At 40.9% G+C, this 24,887-nt stretch overlaps 1 protein-coding gene across 7 annotated transcripts in view; it reads left to right on the top strand.

Annotated features, from left to right (window-relative positions):
• Positions 1-24,887, top strand: part of TRPC4 (transient receptor potential cation channel subfamily C member 4) — a 151,947-nt gene that overhangs the window by 106,115 nt on the left and 20,945 nt on the right. For all 7 annotated transcript variants that reach the window (XM_036904931.2, XM_057489461.1, XM_036904930.2 and 4 more), the window contains 3 exons: positions 7,291-7,430; positions 16,691-17,004; positions 23,710-23,905. In XM_036904931.2, the coding sequence (XP_036760826.1) occupies positions 7,291-7,430; positions 16,691-17,004; positions 23,710-23,905 (650 nt within the window). The remainder of the gene's footprint in view (positions 1-7,290; positions 7,431-16,690; positions 17,005-23,709; positions 23,906-24,887) is intronic.

Raw genomic sequence — 24,887 nt, forward strand, 5'->3', positions numbered from 1 at the left:
CCGCAGTCCTGACATCAGTGCTTGTTATTAGACCTCCACCATGCCTCTGAGAAATCATGTCATCTGTTTATAAACAGCAGAAAGCAGTTTTGAAATGTTCCCATTGTGGGAACAGGACAAACATTTTGTGACAGAAGCGCCCTCAAGCTCTGTTCTCTTCAGAGTGTTTAGTTACCATGAATAGTTTACTATCTGAATGTGTTTTTCAGCCGGTTAATAGCACCTCTAGTTTGGGGCTGGGCACTTTACGAAGGAGCTCATAGCAAACAGAAATCCATAGTCATCAGGCAGGTGCATGGCGACTGGAGCTATAGGAAGTGATACTCCAGTCTGGTGTTTCAAAAACAAAAGATCGCAATCCGCCTTAGCTGGTGGGCGCTGACTGACAGTCTTCTTTACAGCTTGGGTTAAAAAAATGATGGTGTGAGTCCTCAATTTCATCAAGATCTGTTTTTCCCATGCAATTGTGCCTTTTCGAGGTCAGAAGTGGAGTATTCTCTTGTGATTCAGGAAGTCAAATTTAATGTCTGTGCTTTGAACACCAGAGGAACTGTAATATATCTGAATTGTATCTTTGTTGTTGCTTAGAAGTCATCAAATCCACAGTTCGTCTAGTGTGTCATCTCCTTGAATCTATCTCGTAAGAACAGAGCCGGCTGAGACGTTAAGGAGCTCCGGATTAAATGCTGCCTGTGCTGAGGTCATAAGGGCTTCTGTATAACCCCTCCCAGTGGTCTCCTCTCCGCCCTCTGATGCACTAGCCCTAGCGTCTTTATACCTTTACGTAACGACCCACAAAATATCTGAAGTTACTTAGTTTGGTGACTTATAGTTACATTTGGCTTTCAGGTTTGATAGAAGCAAGGAGAGAGAGAACACAATCTATTTATAAAGGGAAATAAAATATAAACTGGTTGTTTAGCAGATATTCAATATACTTTATTTTATAATACATACAAATTTAAAAACAACAGATTCACAGATTCATAGCATTGAATGACCTTTAGAGGTGAGATAGATCCACTCCTTGCTAACGTTTCTCTGGAGTGTGGCTGTTGGAAGACATTTCCAGGCTCCGGTTGGAATCCCGACCCACAGGGTGACCCATTCCAGTTTTGGAACAACACATGACCGGAGAATTCTCCCTTACAATAGGCAAGCTGGTTTCTTTCTGTTATTTGCATATCAAAGATCTAATTTCTGCATTGTGGAGCAGACCAGGGCAAGTCTGCTTCCTCTGGTGGGCAGGCAAGTTTTTCATCTGCCCTGGGAGCCATTGTGATGACTGATTTTAGTTAAAGTTTGATACCCAACAGGAAGAAGCAGTGGTGATTCATGCCATTCGGGTAGAATTACGCTTCTTGTGTGATTCCATGTGGGGCGCTCTGTGTAGAACCCAAACCTGTCTTTCTGAGGTGGATGACTGAGACCTAGGGAGATGAGACGACTGACTAAGACAGCAAAGCTGATTACTAGTGGAGCTGAGCCCGCACCTCGTTCACCTGACATAGTCCAACTGCTTCCACTGTGTCTCCTGATGAATGTTAACTTGAAATGCATTTGTTCAATCAACGATGGCAGCATGCACATGTTCTAATCTCTGGGAATTGGCAAAGTTTCAAGCAAAACAAACAAGCTATGTTGTACTTCTCAAGAATAATAAAATGTACTCTAAGAGCACCGTGTAAAGAGTTTGAGATCCAGTTCTGGTCTGTCCATCAACTAGTCATGTGGCATCGCTCATGGCATCTCTTTGGCCCTTGTTTTTCTGAGTAGGTGGTGGTTGTGTGCTGGACCTGCCAAGGAACCCAGGCCCAATAGGAAACAGTGCCATGGACGTGGAGGCGGGCAGGGGGAGTGTTTCCGTGCGTACCTAGCATTCTTCCTCATTGGACAAATTCTAAGTTTCCCGCGAGCTCTAAAAGTAACATGTGCGTCTCATCCCATTCAGGTCCTGATATGCTCCTTTCTTCAGTCTGGAGGCAGTGAACTCTGTCACCTCTCCAGTTTTGTCCCAATCTTATCTGAGATCTATTTATGAGAGAAACCTCAAAGGGGAGCTAGGATGTGAACACCAAATCAGAAGTAGAGCTGCGGTCTACAGTGGACTTTAAAATGCATTCTATAATTAATCCAACTAAAATCAGGCTTCATCTGGGTTATTAATTTAAATGTAACTTAAAATTTTAAAAATAAAGCTTTATAGTAATAGTAAATAATAATTGCTAGTCTTTATTAAATAATGATAAAGCCTAATGTCTAGTAAACTTATTTTTTCCAAAGTTTTATTGTGGAATTTTTCAAACATGCCTATCAGCAATTAATATTTACTGTATTTCTTCAGTTTTAATCTATCCCTTTTCCATTTGTCAACACCAATCTCATAATTTTTGCTGCCTTCAAATTAGGTTGTAGTATTACTTTAGAGGGGAGGCACAGAAATATAAAATGTTCACACATACAATCATGTACCACCAACACAGTCAGGATATAGGACAAGGATTGGCACACTATGACCCAGCAGGACAAATCTGGCCCTTTGACAGTGTTTATAAGTAGTTTCATTGTAATGTAGGGGCTCATTAATTACAAAGCCTAAACTACTCATTCTCTGGCCCTTCACAAAATAAGTACGATGGTAGTTGTGGTTTTGTAGATGTCCTTTATCAAATTAAGAAATTTCCCTTTTATTCATACTTTGCTGAAAATTTTTATCATGAATAGATACTGAATTTTGTCAAATGCACATACTCTATCTATTGAGATTTTTGTTTTCAATGGATAAATTACGTCAATTGATTCTTAAGCATTGAAACAGACTTGCCTTCCTGGGAAAAATAGCACTTGATCATGATTTATTACCGATTTTATACATCATTATATTTAATTTACTAATATTGTTGAGGATTTTTGTGGCTATTCAAAAGGGCTATTAGTGTGGTTTTCTTTGTATTATTTTTGTCTTTGGAGTCAGAATAATTCTTATCCCTTAAATGCTTCCTCTTCGTGTACTTTCGTGTTTGGTTAGCCCTGGTGTTATTTCTTTCTTATGTGTTTGATGGAATTCGCCGTGAAGCAACTGGGCCTGAATTTTTCTTTGTTGGAAGGTTTTTAACTATGACTTAATTTTCTTTAATAAGTACAGGACAATTCAGGTCACTCTAATGTCCTCTTGAGTTTAGAAGTTGGTGTCTTTCGGGGAAAATGTTCAGTCCATTTAAGTTGTGAAATTTGGGAGTATCAAGTTGTTCATTACTATCCCTATAATGTCTCTAAGATTTGTATTGATGTGCCTTCTTTGATTTCTGATTCTGATCATTTATATCCTCCCTGTTTTTCCTTGACCATTCTGGCTAGAGTTTTATCTACTTTATTGACCATTTCAAAGAACTAGATTGTTTTCATCGATTTGTCTCAAGTTTTATGTTTTAAAATTCATTGAGCTCTGCTTTAATCTTTTTTATTTTCTTTGTTCTGCCTGTATTGGGTTTACTTTGCTTTTCTTTTCTTGTCATACGAAGTCAGTGAAGCTGAGATCATTTGATTTGAGCCCTTTTTTCTTTTCTAATAAAACATTTAGTCCTATAAATTCTACTCTAATTTTAGCTGCATCACAGATTTTGGGGGGTTGTATTTTCACTTTCAGTCATTTCAAAGTATTTACTAATTATTCTGCAAATTCCTCTGACCAAGAGCAGTTCAGGAGTATGTTGTTTCATTGCAAAATATTTGAGGATTTTCCAGGGGCATTTCAGTATAGATTTATTGTTTATCATGTTACCATAAAACACATTTAGTATGATTTCAACTTCATAAATATGTTGAGGTTTCTTTTATAGTTCATAATATAGTCTATCTTGATGAATGTTTCACATGCACTTGCAAAAAGAAATGTGCATTCTGCTGTTACCATTATTGATAGTGCTGTTTGGAACTTCTATATTCTAACTAAACTTCTGCCTACTGGTTCTATCAGTTACAGAAAGGAATACTAAGGTTTCTAACTATAATTTTGTTAGCTTCATTCATATTTAAGACTGTTCTGTCTTCTCAGGGAGTAACCTTTCTATCCTTGTGGTATATTCCTCTATCTACCTAGTAACATTCCTTCTTCTGAAATATACCTAATGTTATGCTGATATAGCCACTTGAGCCTTCTTTTGATAAGTATTTTGTGGTATTTTTAGTATTCCTCACTTTTAACCTATTGATAAATTGTAATATAGTTGTGTTTTGCATTTTTATCCTGTTCAAACATCCCTGTCTTTTAATTAGTGTATTTAGACCATCTGTCTCATTGATATTGGTGGATTTTCAATCTATCCCATTACTTATTGTTTCTCTTCTTTGCTTCATCTGCTCTATATTATACTTTCCCCCATTTTTGTCTGCCTGTCCTGGATTATTTTAGAGCTCCATGTTTATTTACATTTCTGGCTCTTTATTTATACATTTAAAAATATTTTAAGAGGATACCCTAGGACTTACAATACGAAATTTTAATTTGTCATAGTCTGGCTTCAAATAATATAACTTTGCTTTACTTGGAGCCTAAGAACCTCATGATGAAATGTTTCTAATTTCTCTCTCTCATGTTCTGTGTTACTGTTGCCGTACATTTTACTTCTGTTGTATGTGCTATAAACCACAATATATTGCTACTGTTCTTGCTTTAGGCAGTCCATTGTCTTTTGGAGCAATTCAGAATAAGAAAAAAATGTCATCTACACTTATTTTCATTTTAACTATTTCTCGGTGTCGATTTTCATTTCTTTTTATAAACCCAAGTTTCTGTTTGGTATCATATACTTTCTGCCCAAGAAATAAACCATCAGCATTTCTTGTGGCCTGGGTCTCAAGGCAATAAACTGAGCTTTTGATTGTCTGAAAAGAGTATTTTATTCACCTCATGTGTTAGAGCTGTTTGTGCTGTGGGTGGTGTTCTGGGTTGATGCATGTTTTTCCTGTCTGCACTTTAATCGCGTCACTCTGTCTCGCATGGTTTCAGACAAGTTTGATGTCACTCTTATACCTCTTCCTTTGTCTGCAGTGTGTCTTTTATTTCCACCCCAACCCTGATGCTTTCACTATTTTCTTCATCTTTTTTAGAACAGTTTGAATATGATGTATCATGGGGCATGGTTTTGTGTATTTTGTGAAGGTGTTTCTTCTGCCTGCAGAGAAGCCTGGACAGACGAGCACAGCACTGAAGCCTGAACGTGGACGTGTCTCTTCCACGGAAACATTCGTGTGGGGCTTTGAGGCGACAGGGCAGGAGCTGAGCGGGTTTGGGTCTCATTGTTGGTACCATCAACCTCGGTGCACCGTACACGTCAGCTTAGGTGGGGTCTGGACCGCAGGTGTGTCCTCCCCAAGTATGTTGGAGTTCTAACCCCAGTATGATGGTATTTGGAGGCAGGGCCTTTCAGAGGGTGGAGCCCCAGGAATGAGACTAGCATGCTTACAAGCGGCAGAGGCCCAGCTCGCACACTTTCCGCCGTTTGAGGATACAAAGAGAGGTCGGCCCTGCACCAGGGAAGAGGGCTCTTACCCTCCATCCTGACCACGAGGATGCCCTGAGCCTAGACTTTCAGCTTCCAGAGCTGTAAGAAATAAATCTCTGTTGTTTTGAAGACACCCGGTCTACGATACTTTATTATAGCAACTTGAACCACGCCAGGTGGGGAAGGAGGTCATTCTCGGACTCGCGGCTCCTCTCGCGGCCGTCGGCGCTCCCTGTGCACCTGTGCCCCAGGCAGGGTCGCTGTCCACGCTCGCTGCCCCTGCACTGCCCTCAGCTTCTGCTTGTCGCCTGGTGTTTGTCAGCCTGGTGATGCAGGGCAGCGAGATTCTGTCACCCTGCTCGGGGGTCAGACTGGGGTGGGCCTGTGGCTGGGGACTGGGGGGCAGCTTCCGGAGGACCCCTGCCCGCCTCGTGGCGGTGAACCTTGGCGATCGTGTGCAGCAGTTTCCTGACCTCCCCCAGGTAGTAGGAAACCTCCGATGATACTGGGCTAAACCCTGCACCAGGTCCGCCTCCTGCTGCTCCCACTGGGCCCAAGGGTTTGGCTCATTAGCGGGAGGAGGCCGAGAAGGGCTCGGGGCCTTTGCTCCAGTACCACCTCCTGGGCACGGGATGGGGGTCGGCGGGGAGCACGCGCGTGTCTGTGACCCGCTGTCCAGGCCGGCTCACTAAGCCTTCAGACGTTGTTAACAAGTTTTCCTGGAAACTTCTCGCTCTCCTGTACTGTGCCAGTGTCTCTTACTCCTGAAGTCGGCCGCAGATGGACTGATGCTAATACCTCTTTTTTAGGAGCCTGCTTTTCTTTGAAGTATGGGCCCCGAGAGTTCTCATCTCTGTGATGGGTTCATGAAAACTCAGGATTTTGGTGTTAATCTGACTTTTTCTTGCTTTTCGTATAGGACAGCTGTGAAACTCCGTGCTACACCGCTGTGCTGCAGACCATCATTACCTAAAGGAGTTTTACTGTTGGCTTGCATTAATGTAGTTATAAAATCATAGTTATCCTTTAAATATTTCCTGCTTCTAGACACTTTGGTATCTCTTTCTCATCATTAGGTTCTAGAAGGACATTTATACAATTTTAACAAGATTTTGGAAATAGAATAACGAAATACAGTGATATTTTATAAGTACTTCTTAGAATCTGAAAATAAAACATTTCTTATTAAAACTATGATCATAATCAAGGAAAGGGATTTTCAGTTTTCCTGGATGTGGCTTTAAAGCTATTGCTAGATACATCTTTTAATGAAGTATCATGAATGTTGTGACTGTCTTTTGTCCAGAACTGAAATGAGGTCTTTGAGATTCTAAGTCCTCACAAAAGCACAAGGAAGTCCCCTCCCCAGTGGTATTGAGTATTACGCTGATTTTTTTTCCCTTTTTCCACGAATCTTTGGTCATTTGGATTTAGGAGGATAAAGGTCTTGAAGTATTCATTAAGTAAATACTATACTTTCCATGAGAAAAATATACAGTTATAGAGGAGTTACAGTTGCATTAAAAAGTTGCACATTCTTATGAGTTTATCAGATGGATAAAAGAAAGTTAAGCCTGCCTTAAGAAAGTCCCCACAATTATCTGAGTGTCTTGAAAGTTATAAAATCTGGTTGAGACTCAATATTACTACTTATAAAAATAGATGTTGCATTTAGTGTAACTATATAGTCTCTTGCAGTTAGAAGATTCTATAATTGTTACATCGTATATCTCTGTTTTTAGCAATTTGAAAATCACATTTACAATGAATTTTTCTATGATTACAGGTTTTATATGGGGAGAAATTAAACAAATGTGGGATGGTGGACTTCAAGATTACATCCATGATTGGTGGAATCTAATGGATTTTGTGATGAACTCCTTATATTTAGCAACAATCTCCTTGAAAATCGTTGCATTTGTAAAGGTAACTATTATTTATGTTGTTGGAATACTGTAAGTCCTGATAAATACTGATATTGCTCCAATTGCTATTAATTTTATTAATAGTTATCTAGAGTATTATCTCTGTGACATTCTTCAGTTCATGATATTATTGATACATAGCTAAAACAATAAAATACATAATATACAATTTGTAGCCATAAAACAAAGTTTAATAAATAATTCAAAGTCGTCACCCAATTTTCCTGAATTTAAATTGAATGATACCTCCAAGTTATTCACAATAGCTGCTCTAGTTACTAATCCTTTCCATTGCTAATGACATTCTGCCTCAAACACTGTTTAAATTTTGGCAACCAAAATCTATTTTTATCAGTTCTAACTAACCGATAAAATTACATAGAAAGATCAAAATATTACTCTTTCAAAGCATTGAAATTATTATTTCAGTTTAAACTAATATAGTTCGATATAATTAGAGCAGAATATAACGTCTCTCTCCTCATCCCATTCAACATGACAGTCCCTGAAATCCCACGCACCCACTACTCCCCAGATTTTGTACAACATCAATCTTACCCTGAACCACATAACTTACATAAAACATTTTTGTTCTGCAGTAACAACCGGGTTTATTTTGTATTCTGGGGGATGTTTTTCAAACCAACATATTATCATCTCCTCCTTCCTGCTTTTCTTATTCCCTCTTTTCCTTCTTTTCAAAAAACTTTTATTTCAAAATGATTAGTGAGTAAAAAATTGAGTGTCTAATAGGACCTCACATGAATAATTCATGCAATTTAGTTATCTGCATTAGAAAATGCTAACGTGTAGGTGAATGCTTATTCATTTAGTCTAGTTCTTAAAAATAGCAGCCTGCATCTCCTTGTACAATGTTCAGCTATGACAAGGTCAGAATTGTCAGAAGTTGAAAAGGCCACAGTTTCTAAAATTTATTCAATTGAAGTGTTTCCTGCACTTACCAAAAAGAAACATTTCCCACCAATTCCATGGAAAGCCAGCTATGCATTAGGAATGGAAACATGATTCAGTCATTTTTCTGATCTGCATTGAGGTTACTGCCCTCAGAAAACTTATTAAGACAGAAGGTCCCGTTGTAATCAAGGAAGGGACACATCTGTGTGGAGATGGACACTGTGGTTAAATGTGCATCTGTCCAATTTGTCCTTCCTTTGTGATGGTCTTAAGTATAAAGTTGTTCTGCACATCTCTGTACTAAAGGTAAAACATCAGTTTATTGTGGCCCCATGCAGTTACGAAATCCTGGCATTTCACGACTATAGCAGTTCTTAAACTTTCAGAAGCAATAAAAACCACTGGAGGGCTAAAGCACAGAGTCCTTTTCTCATCCCCAGGGAGCCTGAATCAGGAGTATTAGGGGGAAGACACTGAGAATAGCACTGGGCTGTCTAATTCAGCAGCTCCGAGAAGTATGGGTTGATTCCAAAAAGAACCTCTTTCAACTATTTCTTATATACTATATATATACAAAGATACATAATATTTTTATACATTTCATTTGTATTGTGTTTATATATTTTCCTACATAAGAACTCTGGTATAAGTGGGTACCCGAGCCATAGAATTTACTAACAGATCCATTAGCAATACATAGAGTAATGGATACTTGGGGATTTTTTGCCTTGATGCTTTTAGATATTCAGTTTGAATTTTCTTAAGTTTTAAATTCCTCATGTGCATCATCTATTTTAATTTGAAATGTAAACATTGTTCTTAATTGTTCATAATTAATACATCTACACCAATGGAAAATTTACATTTAAAATTCAACTCACCCACCCCAAGTGATGAACAACAGGAAAAGAGGGGTGAAAGAAGATGGAAGCGTACCCAGAAATGACCTCAGATGATGGCCAAGAAATAATAGGGAATCTCTGGGAAATATTTATGCACGTTGGCCTTGGTAGTTCAGCTCTGACTGCAAACGTAAAAGCACTCTTTCTTCCCCAGAGATCGGTTTGTGTGACTAGAACTTGAGCCGCGTGGGTGGGGTTCACGGCATGCACGTCAGAGTCAGGCCTCTGTGCACACTGCTTTCCCCCATCACTCCCTCGTGGGCCTCTTTCTGGGCCTTTCTGGGCCTCATCTAGAACAGAAGGATACAAAGTCTACCTTATGCTGCTGGTGTGAGAAGTAAATGAGCTGGTATATTTAAAGTGCCCGTACAGAGTGGGCATGAATTGTTAGCTTTCCTTCTTTCTCATTTATTCCTGCTTCTCCTTCTCCTCCACAGACTAGGAGACCCCAGGATTGGCCTTTCGTAAAGTCTTTGTTATGTCTCTTCGTTGGCTTTATTTCAGTTGAAAAGGAGTTTGTGCTCTAGACGCACACTTGCCCTTTCTTATGTGCCATCTGTGTGATTTGGGGCAGGTTATTTAATGTGGGCCTTTGTTTTATTATCTGTTAGACGATGGTTCATAATACTCAGAAGAGCATTTACTGGGAATTGGTGATGTCATGCCAGTCTATTGGTTTACCCTTCCTTACCTTCTTTTGTTCTATCATTCCATTTTTCACGTTAATTTTTAGTAACTCTTAACTTAGTATTTCAGGAAAAGGTGCCTTATTTGTGTACAAAAATAAACTGCTATAAATAAGGCAAACAGCCATTAGGAGAACCAATCAATAAAAACTGATGAAACTGATGAAGGCACACTAAGAAACCAGGTTTTGCTCAGTTGTCTGAGACTGTAAAGGTGTCTGAGTTACAGCTCCTGCCTTCAAGAGGCTCATGGTCAGGTCGAGGAAGGAGAAATGGGTAAGCGTGTAAACAAGGATGTTACTGTATGCTGAGGTCTAACGTAGGGGCTATGGCAGCATCAGGAATTAAGTAAACTCCACTGACAGTGTCCTGGGATGATAGAGAGGACAGGGTGAGTGGGCATCTATCACATCCATGAGCGTGCATGAGCATTCCAGAGAGAGAAGACACAATGTGCAAAAATCCGAGTGTATAAAGGGAGTCAGTATCTAAGAGGGATCAGCCCAGAAATGAGGTCAGGGAGAGTATAAGAAGGACTTTCCACATCCTGCCATTGAGTTTGTTTTTTTGCCCTATAAATAGTGAGCCATTAATGAGATTTAAACAAAGAATGAGTCAAATGGTGAATGCCTGAAGGAGAACAGTGGACATAGAGAAGTTAATAGAAGGCTGGATTTGAAAAAAATATCATGGGTAAGATCCACGAGATAGATAATTCATTCATTCTGAAGCATGGGGTAGCTGGAATCGTCCTGATGGTCCATCCTAGTAAATAGTTCACCTCCCTAGTATAGCAGGAGTCACCGTTCGTATGATCTCTTCTGGGCTCGTACAAGTTCTGCCTCCTGTCTGAATGCATAAATGGCAGCAATGAGCCAACCCTAGGTCTTTTGGCCAAGGCATGGATCCAGACCAAAAAGACTGTCAGCCCACAAAAAGGGAAACCTTCCTGTGATTGGTCTGCCCCAGAGAGGAACTTTTAGAATAGGTCTGGCAGAGGGCCACACTTGTCTGGTCGGCTCATTCTTTTGCAACACATCTGCCTGTAGAGGATATTTTTTAAAACACAAAAAGTGTCCTAACAGAGGCTCATGGTTTGGGCTCTGATCCATACTTGATCTGAGTACTGCCTATACCACTTCCAACCTGTGTGATTTAGGGCAAGTTTCTTAATCTATTAAGATTTTTTAAATAGATTTTTCTTAACTGCAAAATGATAGTAATCACCAAATCCCTTAGAATGTGAAGATTAGATCAATAAACACATTTAATACTACAGAATAGAGCTTAATATAAGGTTAATTTTCATGGACAAGGCAACAGCATTCTATTATACAGACAAAGACAGAGCCCAGAGGCACATGTGACTTCAGCCTTCTCTGCCTCACACACAAGGCTGTGTGCTGCTTCCAGAAATTCCTTGATTCATTAGCATTTCCCAGTTCATGCATTATTGCTTATTTTTTCTCTTTTGAAATTTTGCTCTTAATTCTTGAAAAAGGAGGTTTGCTAACCATTCTCATGCTGCTCCCTGTGTCTGACATGTTAGTTAATCCAGGGCTTGATGATGTCCCGGCACACTGATCAAATGTTACTTCATCTTCATTAGGACTGGTTTTCCTCCTAAATATTACCCAGACCCTTTCCATATGGAAACTTATCTCATATTTATCTTCATTCATTTGGAAAATGATTAAATCCCCATGTCTCTTCCAATGTGCAGTACAAACAATATTTTCAAAAATCAATATTATTATGAATAAGATCATCTATTTTAATAGTCATGATGAAATTTTTCATAGCATTCTTCTAAATAGTTCCAAGTATGTATCTCATTGATCCCTCCTAGGTTTACCAGCTAGAAAGAAGGCAAATATTGTTTTCCATTTCACAGATGCTGAAATTACAATGCACTCTCCCAATTATGGAATTTTCTAAACATTCTTTAGTTTTATGGCAAAGAGCTACAGAGATTTGAGTCCTAATTGTGTAATTTAGTGTTATCTACCACAGGAGAAGATCATATGTCTTTTACTACCTTTCGCTACTTAATTATCTAACCAATCTATAGAAAATGAAAGATTTTTACCCTATAAATCAAATATTAAAACCAGTATACATTCCCTATTTAATTTCATATGACAAATATTTTCTTTGCATCCATTTAATTTTTACTTAGTTTGGTTGATTACTTCACTTTTATAAGAATGCATCTGAGACTAAAGAGGATATAAAGATGAACTAACAAATTTTTCTCTACTAAAGGAATTTAAGACCCAGTGTCATGATAAAATTCATCTTCCTCTTTTACCACTTCTATTAAGGTGTGTATGGCTCCACCCTCCTCCTAGATCCATAACTATTCGCAAACCCACTGTATTCCAGCTCTATTAAGACACTCACATTTCTGCAAATGATTCATCTTCTCTAATAGCTAGGCTTCTGAATATGTCTACACCTCTTTACCCTAGAATGCCACTGGACCTCCTGTCATATATAAAGCACTTTGCTAGATGCATTAGACAAAGCTCCCTTCACGGAAACGGACAAGTATTCTAAGCAAGAACACTCTGTTCTAAAGGTCTGCTAGGAACAAGTATCTTTAAAGGAACCTGAGTAGGATTGAAGCTTAGGGCAAAACCAGACTGCAGTAGGTTCACACTGGGTGCAAGCCCCTGAGAGGAGCAGGAGGCAGGCACTGATGGCCCTAGAGGGCCACGGGCACTTAGGGTAGCTCTTGACGGCTCTTTCCCAAGGATTGTTCTGTGACCTGGAATGACCAGTGCTGGTCAGCAGGCTCCATGTCCACTCACCTGTGGCCAAAGATGACTTCTCAAGGGAAGGATTAGCATTTCTGACTTAATACTTGCTTTCCTCACTTACTTTAAACCCATAATGACACAAACTATATTTTGTTTGATCACCTCTATGAAGCCCGAAGATAGTGCCCTCAACACTAGGTCCTCAACATATTTGATGAATGAATAACAGCTGAAGCATCAAAATAATTAGAATCTAAGCCCACTCTAGACAAAGGGCCCAGTATGTGTAGAAAGGCATTTTGGCAGGAATACAAGGGTAATTTGGGGACGTTACCAGTATTAAAAGTTTGAGCCAGAGCATGAAATATCCAATAGAGGACAAAGGGCAGGTTAATTTCAAAAGGAAATTAGGACCCAGATTCTAGAGGCTTCATGGGACATGTTGGGAAATCAGGATTTCATTTCAAGAACACTGCAGTCATCAAAGAACGTGAAGCAAGATGGGAGACGGTCTGTTTGGTCCTTTTAAAAGATGATTCTGGAGGAAGTAGATGATCGTAGAGATAAGGTTCAAGACAGGGAGAGCAGTCATAGGACTGAGAGCATCTGTGGAAACTAGAGGACCTTCCTTAGGACAGTGAGGATGCCAGTGACAAGGAGTGGGTACCACACGTAAGATGTCAGTCAGGTGGCTGGGAGCTGAGGAGGGAAGACCTAGGATCAACCTCAAATCCTGCCCTGGGTGATTTGCAGCTGTTCACCAAGATCAGAAACCGTAAGTGGAGAAAGAACTTGAGGATGGAAGATGATGAGTTCCCGTCTGGCCTGTGAGCCTGGGTCGCCTGTGAGACGTGCAGGAGGAAAAGCCAGCGAGGCCAGAGAGCGTAAGATACGACTGTCAGGAAGGGCATCTGGGCTGGATGTGGGACTGACGATTGGCCTCACAGGAAACGCCCAGGGAGAGCAGATAGAGGAGAAGAGGCTCCGGAGACAAACTCAGCATCTGAGGGGCAAGGGGGCGAGAGGAACCGGCAGGAAGAGGCGCCACCCAGGGCTGGACGCAGAGCTGCAACGGGAAACCCAAGTGCACATTTTGTGAATAAGTTTTAGAAAACGGAACCAAGGAAAAATTATAAATTCAAGTTTAATTTTAATTCCTAATAATAGGTGTAGAAAATGCATTTAGGAACTGGGGTATATTGCAGTCTTCTCTACAAATTGAAAGAACACCACGGTTTCTAAGAATTTTAGAAATTGCTTCGTAAAACAACACCCAGATTTAAAAACCTAAGTTACATGCATGTGTGAATGACCAGAGAAAATGTAAATAAGCAAAACTTCAAAGAATGAAATCAAGGGATAATTACCGAGTGTGGACATCTCTATTTATTCCTGACAGGAAATGAGGTTTCTGGATCAGAGAACAGGCAGATTATTTACTGACATAACCATCTTAGCTTGGTTCCCCACGCTCCAGTCCCCACAGGCCAGCAGATGAGAACCAGACGTACCCTCCACGCACAGGAGCTTGTGCCACAGGAGAGGAGCCGGGAAACTGGGATCTGAGAGCTTGTGCAGTGCGGTGGGTCCAGCCGCCCGTCCTCCCCCTGGCGAAGGAGTGAGCTTGCTCAAGTGAACAAAGTCTCTCTGGGGAGGCAGTGGTCCCTGGGTTTACTGTCCTTAGAATGTGAGCAGATGGTTTAGGGAGGTGTTTCCAACTCTCTCAGGAGTCTCTGTCTTCAATTTGTAAGGCTTATTTGCCATTCAGACATCCTCCAACTCAGATGCCAGCCATGACTTGCTTAGGCAGCCCTGACCCTGCAGAATCGTGAACATACGCATATAACATGTGTCCCGACAATTAGCGGGAGCTCTAGGCTCTGAAGCCGACTTGGGTGATCACCCTGGGACCGAAGATCACATCTCACCGTATGTACAATGGGACATCCTTCCTTCTGTGACTTGGGCATCCCAGCTCAGATAATCTCCTAAGAAGGGTTCGGAAGTACAGGACGTCCACAGCACAGCTGCGCTCACTCTGTGGTGGTGATTTCTACACCCAGTGCCCTCAAGCTGCCTGTGATGCCAGGACAGAAAAGCGCCTCTTCAGAGCTGAGACAGCACACAGGGATCCTTAGAGCTTGAACCACACGTAACCTGTATGCATCGCTGGTGCCGTCAGCCGCAGATGGAGTTCATTGCTTTGTGTTCGTCTCAGAGCGCTCGCGTTACAATTACTTGGCCCCTTCATGCTCCCTAGACTATGAGTACTTGATGGCACAAAACGTTTCGTGAGCATCTATTACCTGCAGGGCATGATGTTAAATGCTCTGAGAAAGTCCAAGGAAACTATCACATCCTTAAGAATGCCTAAGGATGTTTCATATTTTGTTCATTTCAAGATATAATCCTAAACCATATTAGCTTTAAAAAGTGAGAGAAATACAGAATTAACCGTCAGCAGAGGGGAGATGTTCTCTACTTAAATGTGTGACTTTTTAGTTAGGAAAGGAAGGTGACTGTGATCTTAGTCCTGGAAGGAAAAGGTGGCATCGTACGTGGGGGAACCCAGTAGAGAGAACCATGTAGTGTTTGATACCGCAGACCCTCCCTCTGATATTTGTTATAATGAATTTTTGAAAATCTTACCATTTTTTATTTTTTCTATATCTTCAATCATTAGCTATTTTATGCTGAAGTTATGCATGAGAATGTTCAAGAAGAGTTATCAGGATTTAAAAATAGAAAATAATTTCCTTCTAGTTTGAACTTGATGGTTTTCAATTGTCACTCAAGCAAGAGTCTGAGTGTTGGAGAAAATCAGGAGCTTCTGATGTGTTTTCTCCCAAAGGAGATTAAAAACTACTGTCTATTAGTTTCAGGAGACTTAATTCACATTTGTAAAGGTCTTGGTATATAATGCAATAAAAAGAAGATGAAAATATTCTGGCAGAACTCATACAAAAGTAGACTTTTTTCCTGACATCATTACCAGAAAAAAGATCCAGTTTCCTAGACATATTTCTTAGGTTGTATATAAAGAAAAGAATCCAATTTATTGTTTGGTTCCTATACGAGTTTAACTACTGGTTTTCATAATGCAGTATTTCAAAGAGCATGTTTGACCCTTTTTTTAAAGAGGATACTACTTGGCCTCAATAGGACCATTTTGCTCTTTTTATTTTGCTCAATATCAAGATAATTCAGAACTGACAGTTTAAGTCTTACTTTTTAAATAATTGCTAAAGTTTGCATAGCAAATATTTTCTCGAATCACATATTTTACCTAATTAAGGAATGTTCAGATAAATATCACATTATATACACATTCAATATGAAAATGTTAACAATTATTTTAAAAATTACTAACAATTATATAAAAATGAACAATTCATTGACTTCCAGGGTGATTTCCAAGATAGACTTTATCTCTGTTTAGGACATAAGAGATATAAAACATCAGCAGTTATGCCCATATTGGTCATTACTGTTTCCAAAGCAGCAGACCACCGCCTTCACACATTGATATGAAATTTGTGTCCTACGTGCATTCATCTGGAACTGGCAAGTGCACCCAATATGGTCCATAAAGCCGTTGGTTTTGTTTGAAATGCAGTCATTTTCCTTTATAACGTAGCTTTCTTTATTTTCATGGACTGCTATCTTTTCCCAACTTGAAATCAGATTTCTTTCCGATGTACTATTTTCCTTTTCTTTTTTGGAAGTTCCATTGGAAAGGTCAAGGACAGATATTAATTCACTGATTAACAAATACTACAAGTGACGAGGACAGACCAGGAAGGTCGCTTTGATTAAAGCTCACAGATTGCACACTGCCCCAGCGCACTCTCACTTTCCGTAGATTAATATTGCTGCCACCGTCACGGAGGACACCAGCTTCACAGCACTAGGCCATAGGATCCTGGAGGGGACGTGTCGTGTTCGCACATGTGTGTGTGTGTTTTATTTTTCTCTTTGCTTCTCTCTTTTCTCCAGTACAGTGCTCTTAATCCACGAGAATCTTGGGACATGTGGCACCCCACTCTGGTGGCTGAAGCTTTATTTGCTATCGCAAACATCTTCAGTTCCCTGCGCCTGATTTCTCTGTTTACCGCAAATTCTCACCTGGGGCCTCTGCAGATATCTCTGGGAAGAATGCTGCTGGACATTTTGAAGTTTCTGTTCATATACTGCCTTGTGTTGCTAGCATTTGCAAATGGCCTAAATCAGTTGTACTTCTATTATGAAGAAACAAAAGGGTTAAGCTGCAAAGGCATACGATGTGAAAAGCAGAATAATGCATTTTCAACGTAAGTGCGGACATTTCTGTTGCTAAGGTTATGCAGAATTAAAGTGTATCACATGATGAATTTGCACCATGACAAAGCCACTTTGCACAGTGGTTGCAGAGAAATTGTGCTCCGTGCAGAGGACAGAATTAACATGGCTTTGAGTCCAAATGGATCCTTCTGACATTTGAAAAACATGCAGTACATTTATTTTAAGTTGTCGTAAAATTGTCTCTTCTCCTAAATGACCTCATGTGAAGGAAAGCCATCTATGCTTTTTTTAAAATGTGGAATAAAAAGGAAGCCTGTGGCCTACTGACAGTTTACAAGCATGCTAAAAGACAGAATATATGTAAAATCAATCATGTAAGAAAATTCAAGTGCTTTTCAATGTTTCCTCTGTGTTTTCCAGACACTAATGTCCCTTCACAGTCTGTTTTATTCTCTAGTTCCCTATGCAAAAATGCAAGCTTGTAGAACTAATCCAAAACAGAAACCCAAGGCTAACCTAGGCCCCTATTATCCACACTTAAGTCCCTGTGGCCTTACACCCGATGAGCAATTGGCCTTGTGCGGTGCCGGCCTCTGGTAATTCTCAGTCAGGTCTGCCGACAGCACAGGTTCACGACCACCGTGTCTGGTGCCCAGACACTCCCTGGAATACACCTGCACGGATGGGCCTGACGAACGGAGAAGTTAGCTGATTTTCCTTAAGCCAGTACCCACGTGGTCATTTTGTAGTGACTCCCAAAGTCAGACCCAATTATGGGCCGTCACAGAATTTTATATAATAAAAGAGAGAGCAATAATTTCTCAAGTGGGAGGAAATCAGTAATCTCACATAAACTAATCCCTTATGGCTATAAAATTCTTATTAGTTCAATTCAGCATCGGTTTTGTCTTTGATCCCAAATATATAAAATTCCCTTTTTATTAATTGACATCCAATTATTTGCACATAAAATTTTAATCTCAGCGCAAGCTGCCTCAAACCCTTTCAGAAATAGATGTGATGCAAACCCTGAACTCATGAAGGAAACAGGAAGTCATCCCAGATCCCTGTGGTCGTTTCCCTCCTTGCCCCCAGCCTCTTTCTTCTCTCCTAAGCAGTGTCTTCCAGCCCGACCAGCTACTCAGCCTCGTGGTGGTCAGCCTCCTGTTCTTCTCTGACCCCGGCCAGGAGGGACGCAGTGAGACCCCTAGTCCTGTGACCAGCGTGGCCGTGGGCTGTGTCTCGGTTTTGAGGATCTGAGCTTGGCTTTCCCCACTCACTCGCCCTCCTTAACTCGGTGATTTGCCCTTGGTAAGGGATTTACAGAGGCCAAGCCCCACCAACCTCCCCTCTATGGGCTAGACTTCTGGCTCTGACAGCTTCCTGGGCGTTCTGTGCAGGGGCCTGCATCCCAGGTGTCTGGGCCGAGCCCCCAGCACACCCTGCCTTTCACGCGCCCTGATGCACACTGCTTGCCCAAACCACCCCTTCTGTGTGCACTGCAATACCCTTCTGATTCCACACTCTGTCTTCCCCAAAAGTCATCCACACAGCGCCCAGAGCTGTACTACCTCCCCTGGGCTTCTTCCATTCAGGGAGCAGCTCTGCTCCTCAGACATCTGATTCATCTGCAATTAACAAGGTTATACCGAACCCCATCCTAATTTATGATCCCTAAGACCCCCCCGGGAGTCCACTTGACCTATCACTGCTTTTGTGGTAAGTGATTACGTGTTACGAACTAATTTTAGTGTCTGCCCAAGGACAGCATCGCTAGAGAAATCTGATGCAAAATATTTAACATAGATCATATTCTAAAAGCAGATATATTGAATTGCTTGGGTTATGTATTATTTTAGTGCAGCTGCACCAATGGGTTCTTCTATAAAAGCAACAGATAATTTAGTATCTCCATTATTCTAGCTCCAAATCAGTGAACCCAAATAAATCAGGTGTTCTGCCGAACTCCTTTTCAGGTAATTGAATGTAAATCTGCAAGAAACAAATTAGTTTTCCTCCAAGGTGCTCAAAACTAAGAACTATAATAATAATTCCTAGTACTATTGCTGTACTCAAATGTGCACAATGTCCTAGGCAGGCCCAAGTTCCCTGTCCCCTGGCGGCTGAGTCTGTGTCATGGATTTCAGTCACTGTGACAGGGTGTCTTGATGGTGCCCTCAGGGCTCCTGCTGTAAATCTCATTTCTGTGCTTTTGTTGGTCTTTGATTTTTCTTTTTATAATCCTGTAACTTCCATAAATTGCAACCTTTTTTTTTTTTTACTAGCCCCTAGCTCAGAGATCACATTCCATATGAGGGTTAAAAACCATAACAATTCATGTCCAGTGCCTAATACAGTGCCTGTCCTATACTATGGTTAAAAAATGTTGCCTACTCTGCTTCTTTTTATCATCATCAGTAGTAGATACCGGAATACCTCTCGCCTGGATCCCACAAGGTTCCTCTCTGTTACGCATTCACTCAGGTGCAAATATATGCTGAAACTTTGAACCCTGTTTCCCAGTAGCTTCTGCTCTTTCAAGCCAGCAATCCTGAAGAGAAGCTTAAATAAGACGCTTTCTCTTACCCTTCGTCCAGATGCATTTGGCTGCTGCTTCCAACACACCCTGCAACTACCCTAGAAAATAGCCAGAGCTTCCGAATCACCATCAGCGGACACTTTTCTCTTTATGTCTTATTTCCCGTGTCTGCATCATTTGACCTTGCTTAGCACTTCCAGTCTTGAAGTCCTCTCCTCCTTTAACGTCAGTGTTACTATGTTTTATAGTTCATTTCTTACTTCTTGCATCTTTCCCACTGTTGTCTGATCATTACATTTCAATGATCATTTTAAATAGTGATCTGCCCCGTGACTCCCCTCAGACCTATTGTAGTTTCTCTATGAAAACTATATGCTCACGGGTTTGGCCCAAAGAGGGGATCCCTCTGTTGCTGTCACTAGCACCAAGCTCTCTTCCAAGGTCCGTGAGTCCGGCTCCTTTGGACATCTCTCCGTGTGTATCTCCTAATATTTACACCCTCTGTGAACACTCATCTGGGTCTCTAACAAAACTTGTTCTTCCTCCTCCTCAAGTTCCTTTCTTCGCACTACCAAAACCCGCCTGGATACTTATAAATCAGAAGCTTGTGTGTTGTCCCCCATCTCCCCCCCACCGGGTGGTCGGTCATGTCCACTCCTATCACAGCCTCGGAGTCTCTCCCTTGCTCGCCGCCCCTGCCTGATGCCAAGTTCCCCTGCCCCCGGCCTCTGCCTTCCCTTACATGTCTTCCTTCCTGTTGCCTGAGTGACCTTCTAAACCAAAACCGTGGCACTCCTGTGTCTAAAGTGTCTCGTGGTTCCTCAGTCCTCCCTGGATCCGTCAGTTCCTTAGCCCCGCACACCGACACTCAGTGACCTGCCCTCGCTTCTGTTTACAGCCGCATTGCTCTCTGTTCTCCAGTGATGCTTCCGTCTCATCGGCATCTCCTACTGGTCATCAACCCCCAAACAGGTCATATTCTTCTCTCCCCCCGAAGGCTCCTGTTCTGCCCTCCCACCTTGCACTGCTTGATTGTTCTCCAAAACCCACTTCGGGAGCGCCTTCCCGATGCCCTCAATACCGTGAGGTCCCGCTGGGCACAGACCGTGAGCCATGCCTCTCCGCGCATTTTCCCACCTGCACATGGACACTTCATCCTCCTCTTTGAAGGTTTCCAGAATCCTTTTTCTTTACCATGGGAAGAACTGACTATTACTAAACGAAACCACATGTCTAGTCAGTATTCTTACAGCTGTAAACTAATAGTCTCTGGGTAAGGAGCTGTCCTAGGAAGGGAGGGGCCTTGTGACAGATTCTGTCTCATTAAGAGAAACCCTTTTGCTTACTGAGCTGTGCTTCTCGTCACTGGAACCAGCCATTAAGTCTTGCTTTATTTATTTTGAAACCACATTATATCTTATAAACTAAGAGTAAACTACTCAGACGTGTCTTGTATTAATGTTTCCTCAGCTGTCCTTATCTCACCACAGAATCAGGGCAATACTTGTCACATAAAGGCGGTCTGAGACACGATGCGGCTCATGCGTATGGACAGTGTCATTGTCGATGGGGTTTGGGAATAACTAATTGTGAAAATATTTCTAGAAGCAACGTTTCTAGGCTTTGAAATGTTAAATTAGATTTATTTCTTTAAATCCGTATAAGAAAAGAATAATTAAATAAGAAACGCCCAAGTCTTGATGCCACAGTCTTAATTCATCTTAAAGTAAATATATTTTGGCAAAGTGGAAGTGTTCTGTGCATCTCCCTTCTGACTCATTCCACTGAAAAAAGGAAGAGGAAATAAAAATGAGAATGAAATCCTGTGTCAATCACAAAATCTCGTCTTAATTTGAATTTTCTCCTTTTCAAATTCTAATTAAAAATGTAAGTGAATGCTTTGTTGAAGAGTTAGATTAGGATGTTAGGGATTATAAGCATCCCTGATAATTAGTAATTCTTATTTATACAAAAGCAAACCAATATTATTCAACCATAACAGTTCATTTATTCTACATCACTGTTCTCATTTCAACATGAAAAAAAAGCCACTGTATAGGATTTAAGCGGCAACATTTTACATAATTTATTTTATCACTTACATTACATAACTCCTAGCTCGCTGGCTGGCCTGCTATTGATGTCAGGGGGAAACCAGCCGAATTATATTTATATATACGGAGTGAGACTATATACTAGTCAGAAAGAAAGAACAAAGTTACCTCACACTGAATCCAAATGACACTGCCAGTAATTTTGGAAAATGTCTTTAAAGCTACTAAAAATAAGGACTCATGGCCTTGGGTCACATTTGTTTTTTTCCTAAGGAAGTTTTCAAAGAATAATTTCTTGTGACCTTTGTCTAGGGCCAATGAATCATATTAAAATTTTCCTGAGACTATGAGCATCTGACTTCTGGGTCGTCTTGTAGGAATACATGCTCAGCTCGCTACCTAACACACATCCGTGCTGGTAAGCCCAGGTCAGCACCCCTTACCACTTGATGAAGATTTGCCCCACTGTTGAACAGCTCCAACAAAATAAACCAATAAACAATTACATCTCATATCCTATAATTAGAATTTAATTATACAAGTAAAAATATGAAATTGTCTTCTTTTCAAAAAAGAGCAATGAATTCGAGAAAGAGGCTCTGAATGCCAGTGAGGGTCTCCTGACTGCATGCTGCTTATGCAGGCCAGAAATTCATGGTCTGTCCTAGTGGCATGAGCCTGGCACACAGATCGCACATGGCACTAGAGCTTTTCTATCATCTGAGCCAGGGTTGGGCCAAGCCTGGCTTCTGGAAGAGCAGGAGTTGACCCAGGTCTTGCCCATGGGATTTTTGACTCTAGAAACGATGTTCTCATGATCCAGTTGCTTCATGTGTTCCTCTTCAATGTTCACTCATTACCTGGCTAGTTTACCCTCAGCTCTCAAACCTTGGGCTTCTCCTGACTCCAGGGGCCCTGACTCCACACCTCAGCTCTGGTACTTGAGCCCCATTTGGCAACTGCCACAAAGGTAAACTTCCACAAAGCGGAAATATGATGGGTTGGGCTCCCCTCTTCCTGTCAGACTGCGCCCCTGTCCACTGGCCTTGCAGGAACTGGACCTCCTTGGGTCACTTCACCACTGAAATCTGTCTCCTTAGTCACCATGCCAGGCATGAGAGAGTTTTTTATTTTACCCTGTAATTTGGCTATGTTCTTATTTTAACCATTTGTCAAGGGGCATAAGAGTACTGTTGTCTTTTTATTACATTAGCTGAAGTGTTGTCATGGCCCTGCTGAGACAATTCTTATTTGAGTTCAGACATTCTTCATCTTGTCCCATTTCTTAGAGCAAGTTCAGGAAACGTTATTTTCAATAAAATCATCCAAGTTCTTTCATTGGCAGAAATGAGTAAAGTGTTCCCTGAAATATAAAAACACTGCAACTTGTGTTACCTGCGCTTCCTGAAACATTTTGCCGTCTTATGAGACCCGCTATGGGCACTTTTAATTGTGTGGAAGTCCATAATGATAATGTTACTTTTAATCCCTCTACAGCCAAAACTTACATCAGGTAAAAGAACTGACATTTTTTAAAGACTGAGCTTGAGGCTCTCACTTACTAGCTGTCACTCAGAGCCCTCGGTCAGGGGGTGCAAGGTTTCCATGGAAAGGACAGATAGTAAATATCTGGGGCCTTGCGGGCCACGTGTCTAGCTGCTCGCCTCTGCCATTGTAACAACAAGCAACTTCAGACAGTAATGCATAAACGAATGAGTATGACTGTGTTTCAGTAAAATGTTACAGACATTGAAATGTGAATTTATATAATTTTCACACATCACAAAATATCACTTTTCTTTTGATTTTTTTCCTTAAGTTTTCTTAACTCAAAGGCCATACAAATACAGGCTTCAAGTCAGATTTGTCGTCTCTCCCCTGTGAAAAACCAGCTTTCAATGCTCTTGGGAAAATTAAAATGTACTTAGGAAAATCAACTACACCCTTTGTGCTAGTATGATGAAAATGGTTGTCTTCAATTCTTTTTATTAAGTTTAATTTTGTGATTCTTTAATTCTTTTTCATTGTGTAATTGCTGAATTAATCAGATACACATACTTGTATTCCAGTTCTATTGTTCTGTCTTACTGTGTAGCAGTTCTACTAATATGGGCCTTCATGTCATTTTATTTTTATTCCAGGTTATTTGAGACACTCCAATCCCTGTTTTGGTCCATATTTGGGCTCATCAATCTGTACGTGACCAACGTTAAGGCTCAGCACGAGTTCACGGAGTTTGTCGGTGCCACCATGTTTGGGACGTACAACGTCATCTCTCTGGTTGTCCTCCTCAACATGCTAATAGCTATGATGAATAATTCTTACCAACTTATTGCTGTAAGTCGTACCACTTTATTTTCACCCATTATTCCCCTTAGACTGCGTTGTTCCCAGCTCTACTCCGTGCTATGATCAGAGGCGACACAGTCTGTAATTGCCTATTGATGACACAGATGGGGATTAGAAAACTAATGGTTAATTTGATGTTCCTAAGTGGTAACGCACCACATTTAGCTACATGCTATAGTTTTGTCATACTACAGATGACTATAAAATAAACTAAATCCATCTTGCCAGGCAGTCATTGGCTGTGGCAAGTGCAGGTGAGTATGAATGGTAAAGAGGCAGTTCATCCCCAAGGCCTTTGGACTTTGCATTATCTCTGTCCGGGTAACCATGATCTTCACTTAAGCAAATGCATGCCAGCAGGACAAGGGACCAAAACTAGCCCAGAGAGGGATCTGATGGGGAAAGCCACCAGGTTTTTAGCTTCTCAAACAGGAAAAGCAAAGTAGGAGTAACCCCTGAATTCTGTAGCAGAACAGACAATACCATATGTGTTTACTTGCAACTCTAGAACCCAAAAAACTTAGCCTACTTATCCATTCATTCAACAAATTCTTATTGAGTATGACTCTGTTGCCAGCTACTGTTCTAGGAACTGGAAATACAGCAATGAACGAGAAAGACAAAGCCTTTTATCCCCTTGAACTTACATACCAGTGATGTATGTCCACAAAACAAACCCACATTGGAATGAAACGTATTTCTAAGTCTCTCATATTTATACCTTAGACAAGTAGCATTTCATAAACAATTACAGGTTGCCCAGTTTCTCCATAAATAACTACAGTTATAGTGCATCTTTGACTCTACCCCTAAACCTCTTGAGTGTTATTACTTGGGAGGCAGCATTCTGAATTTTACTTAAACCAACTTGATGGAGGTAAACACCTGTCACAGATGAAAAACGGCCGAATACATAAGAATAGATGGTTTTTATTTACTGATTCACAGACTGAAGTATTCCCACTGGAGG

The sequence above is a fragment of the Manis pentadactyla genome, chromosome 2 (genome assembly GCF_030020395.1).
Source record: "Manis pentadactyla isolate mManPen7 chromosome 2, mManPen7.hap1, whole genome shotgun sequence".
NCBI lineage: Eukaryota > Metazoa > Chordata > Mammalia > Pholidota > Manidae > Manis > Manis pentadactyla.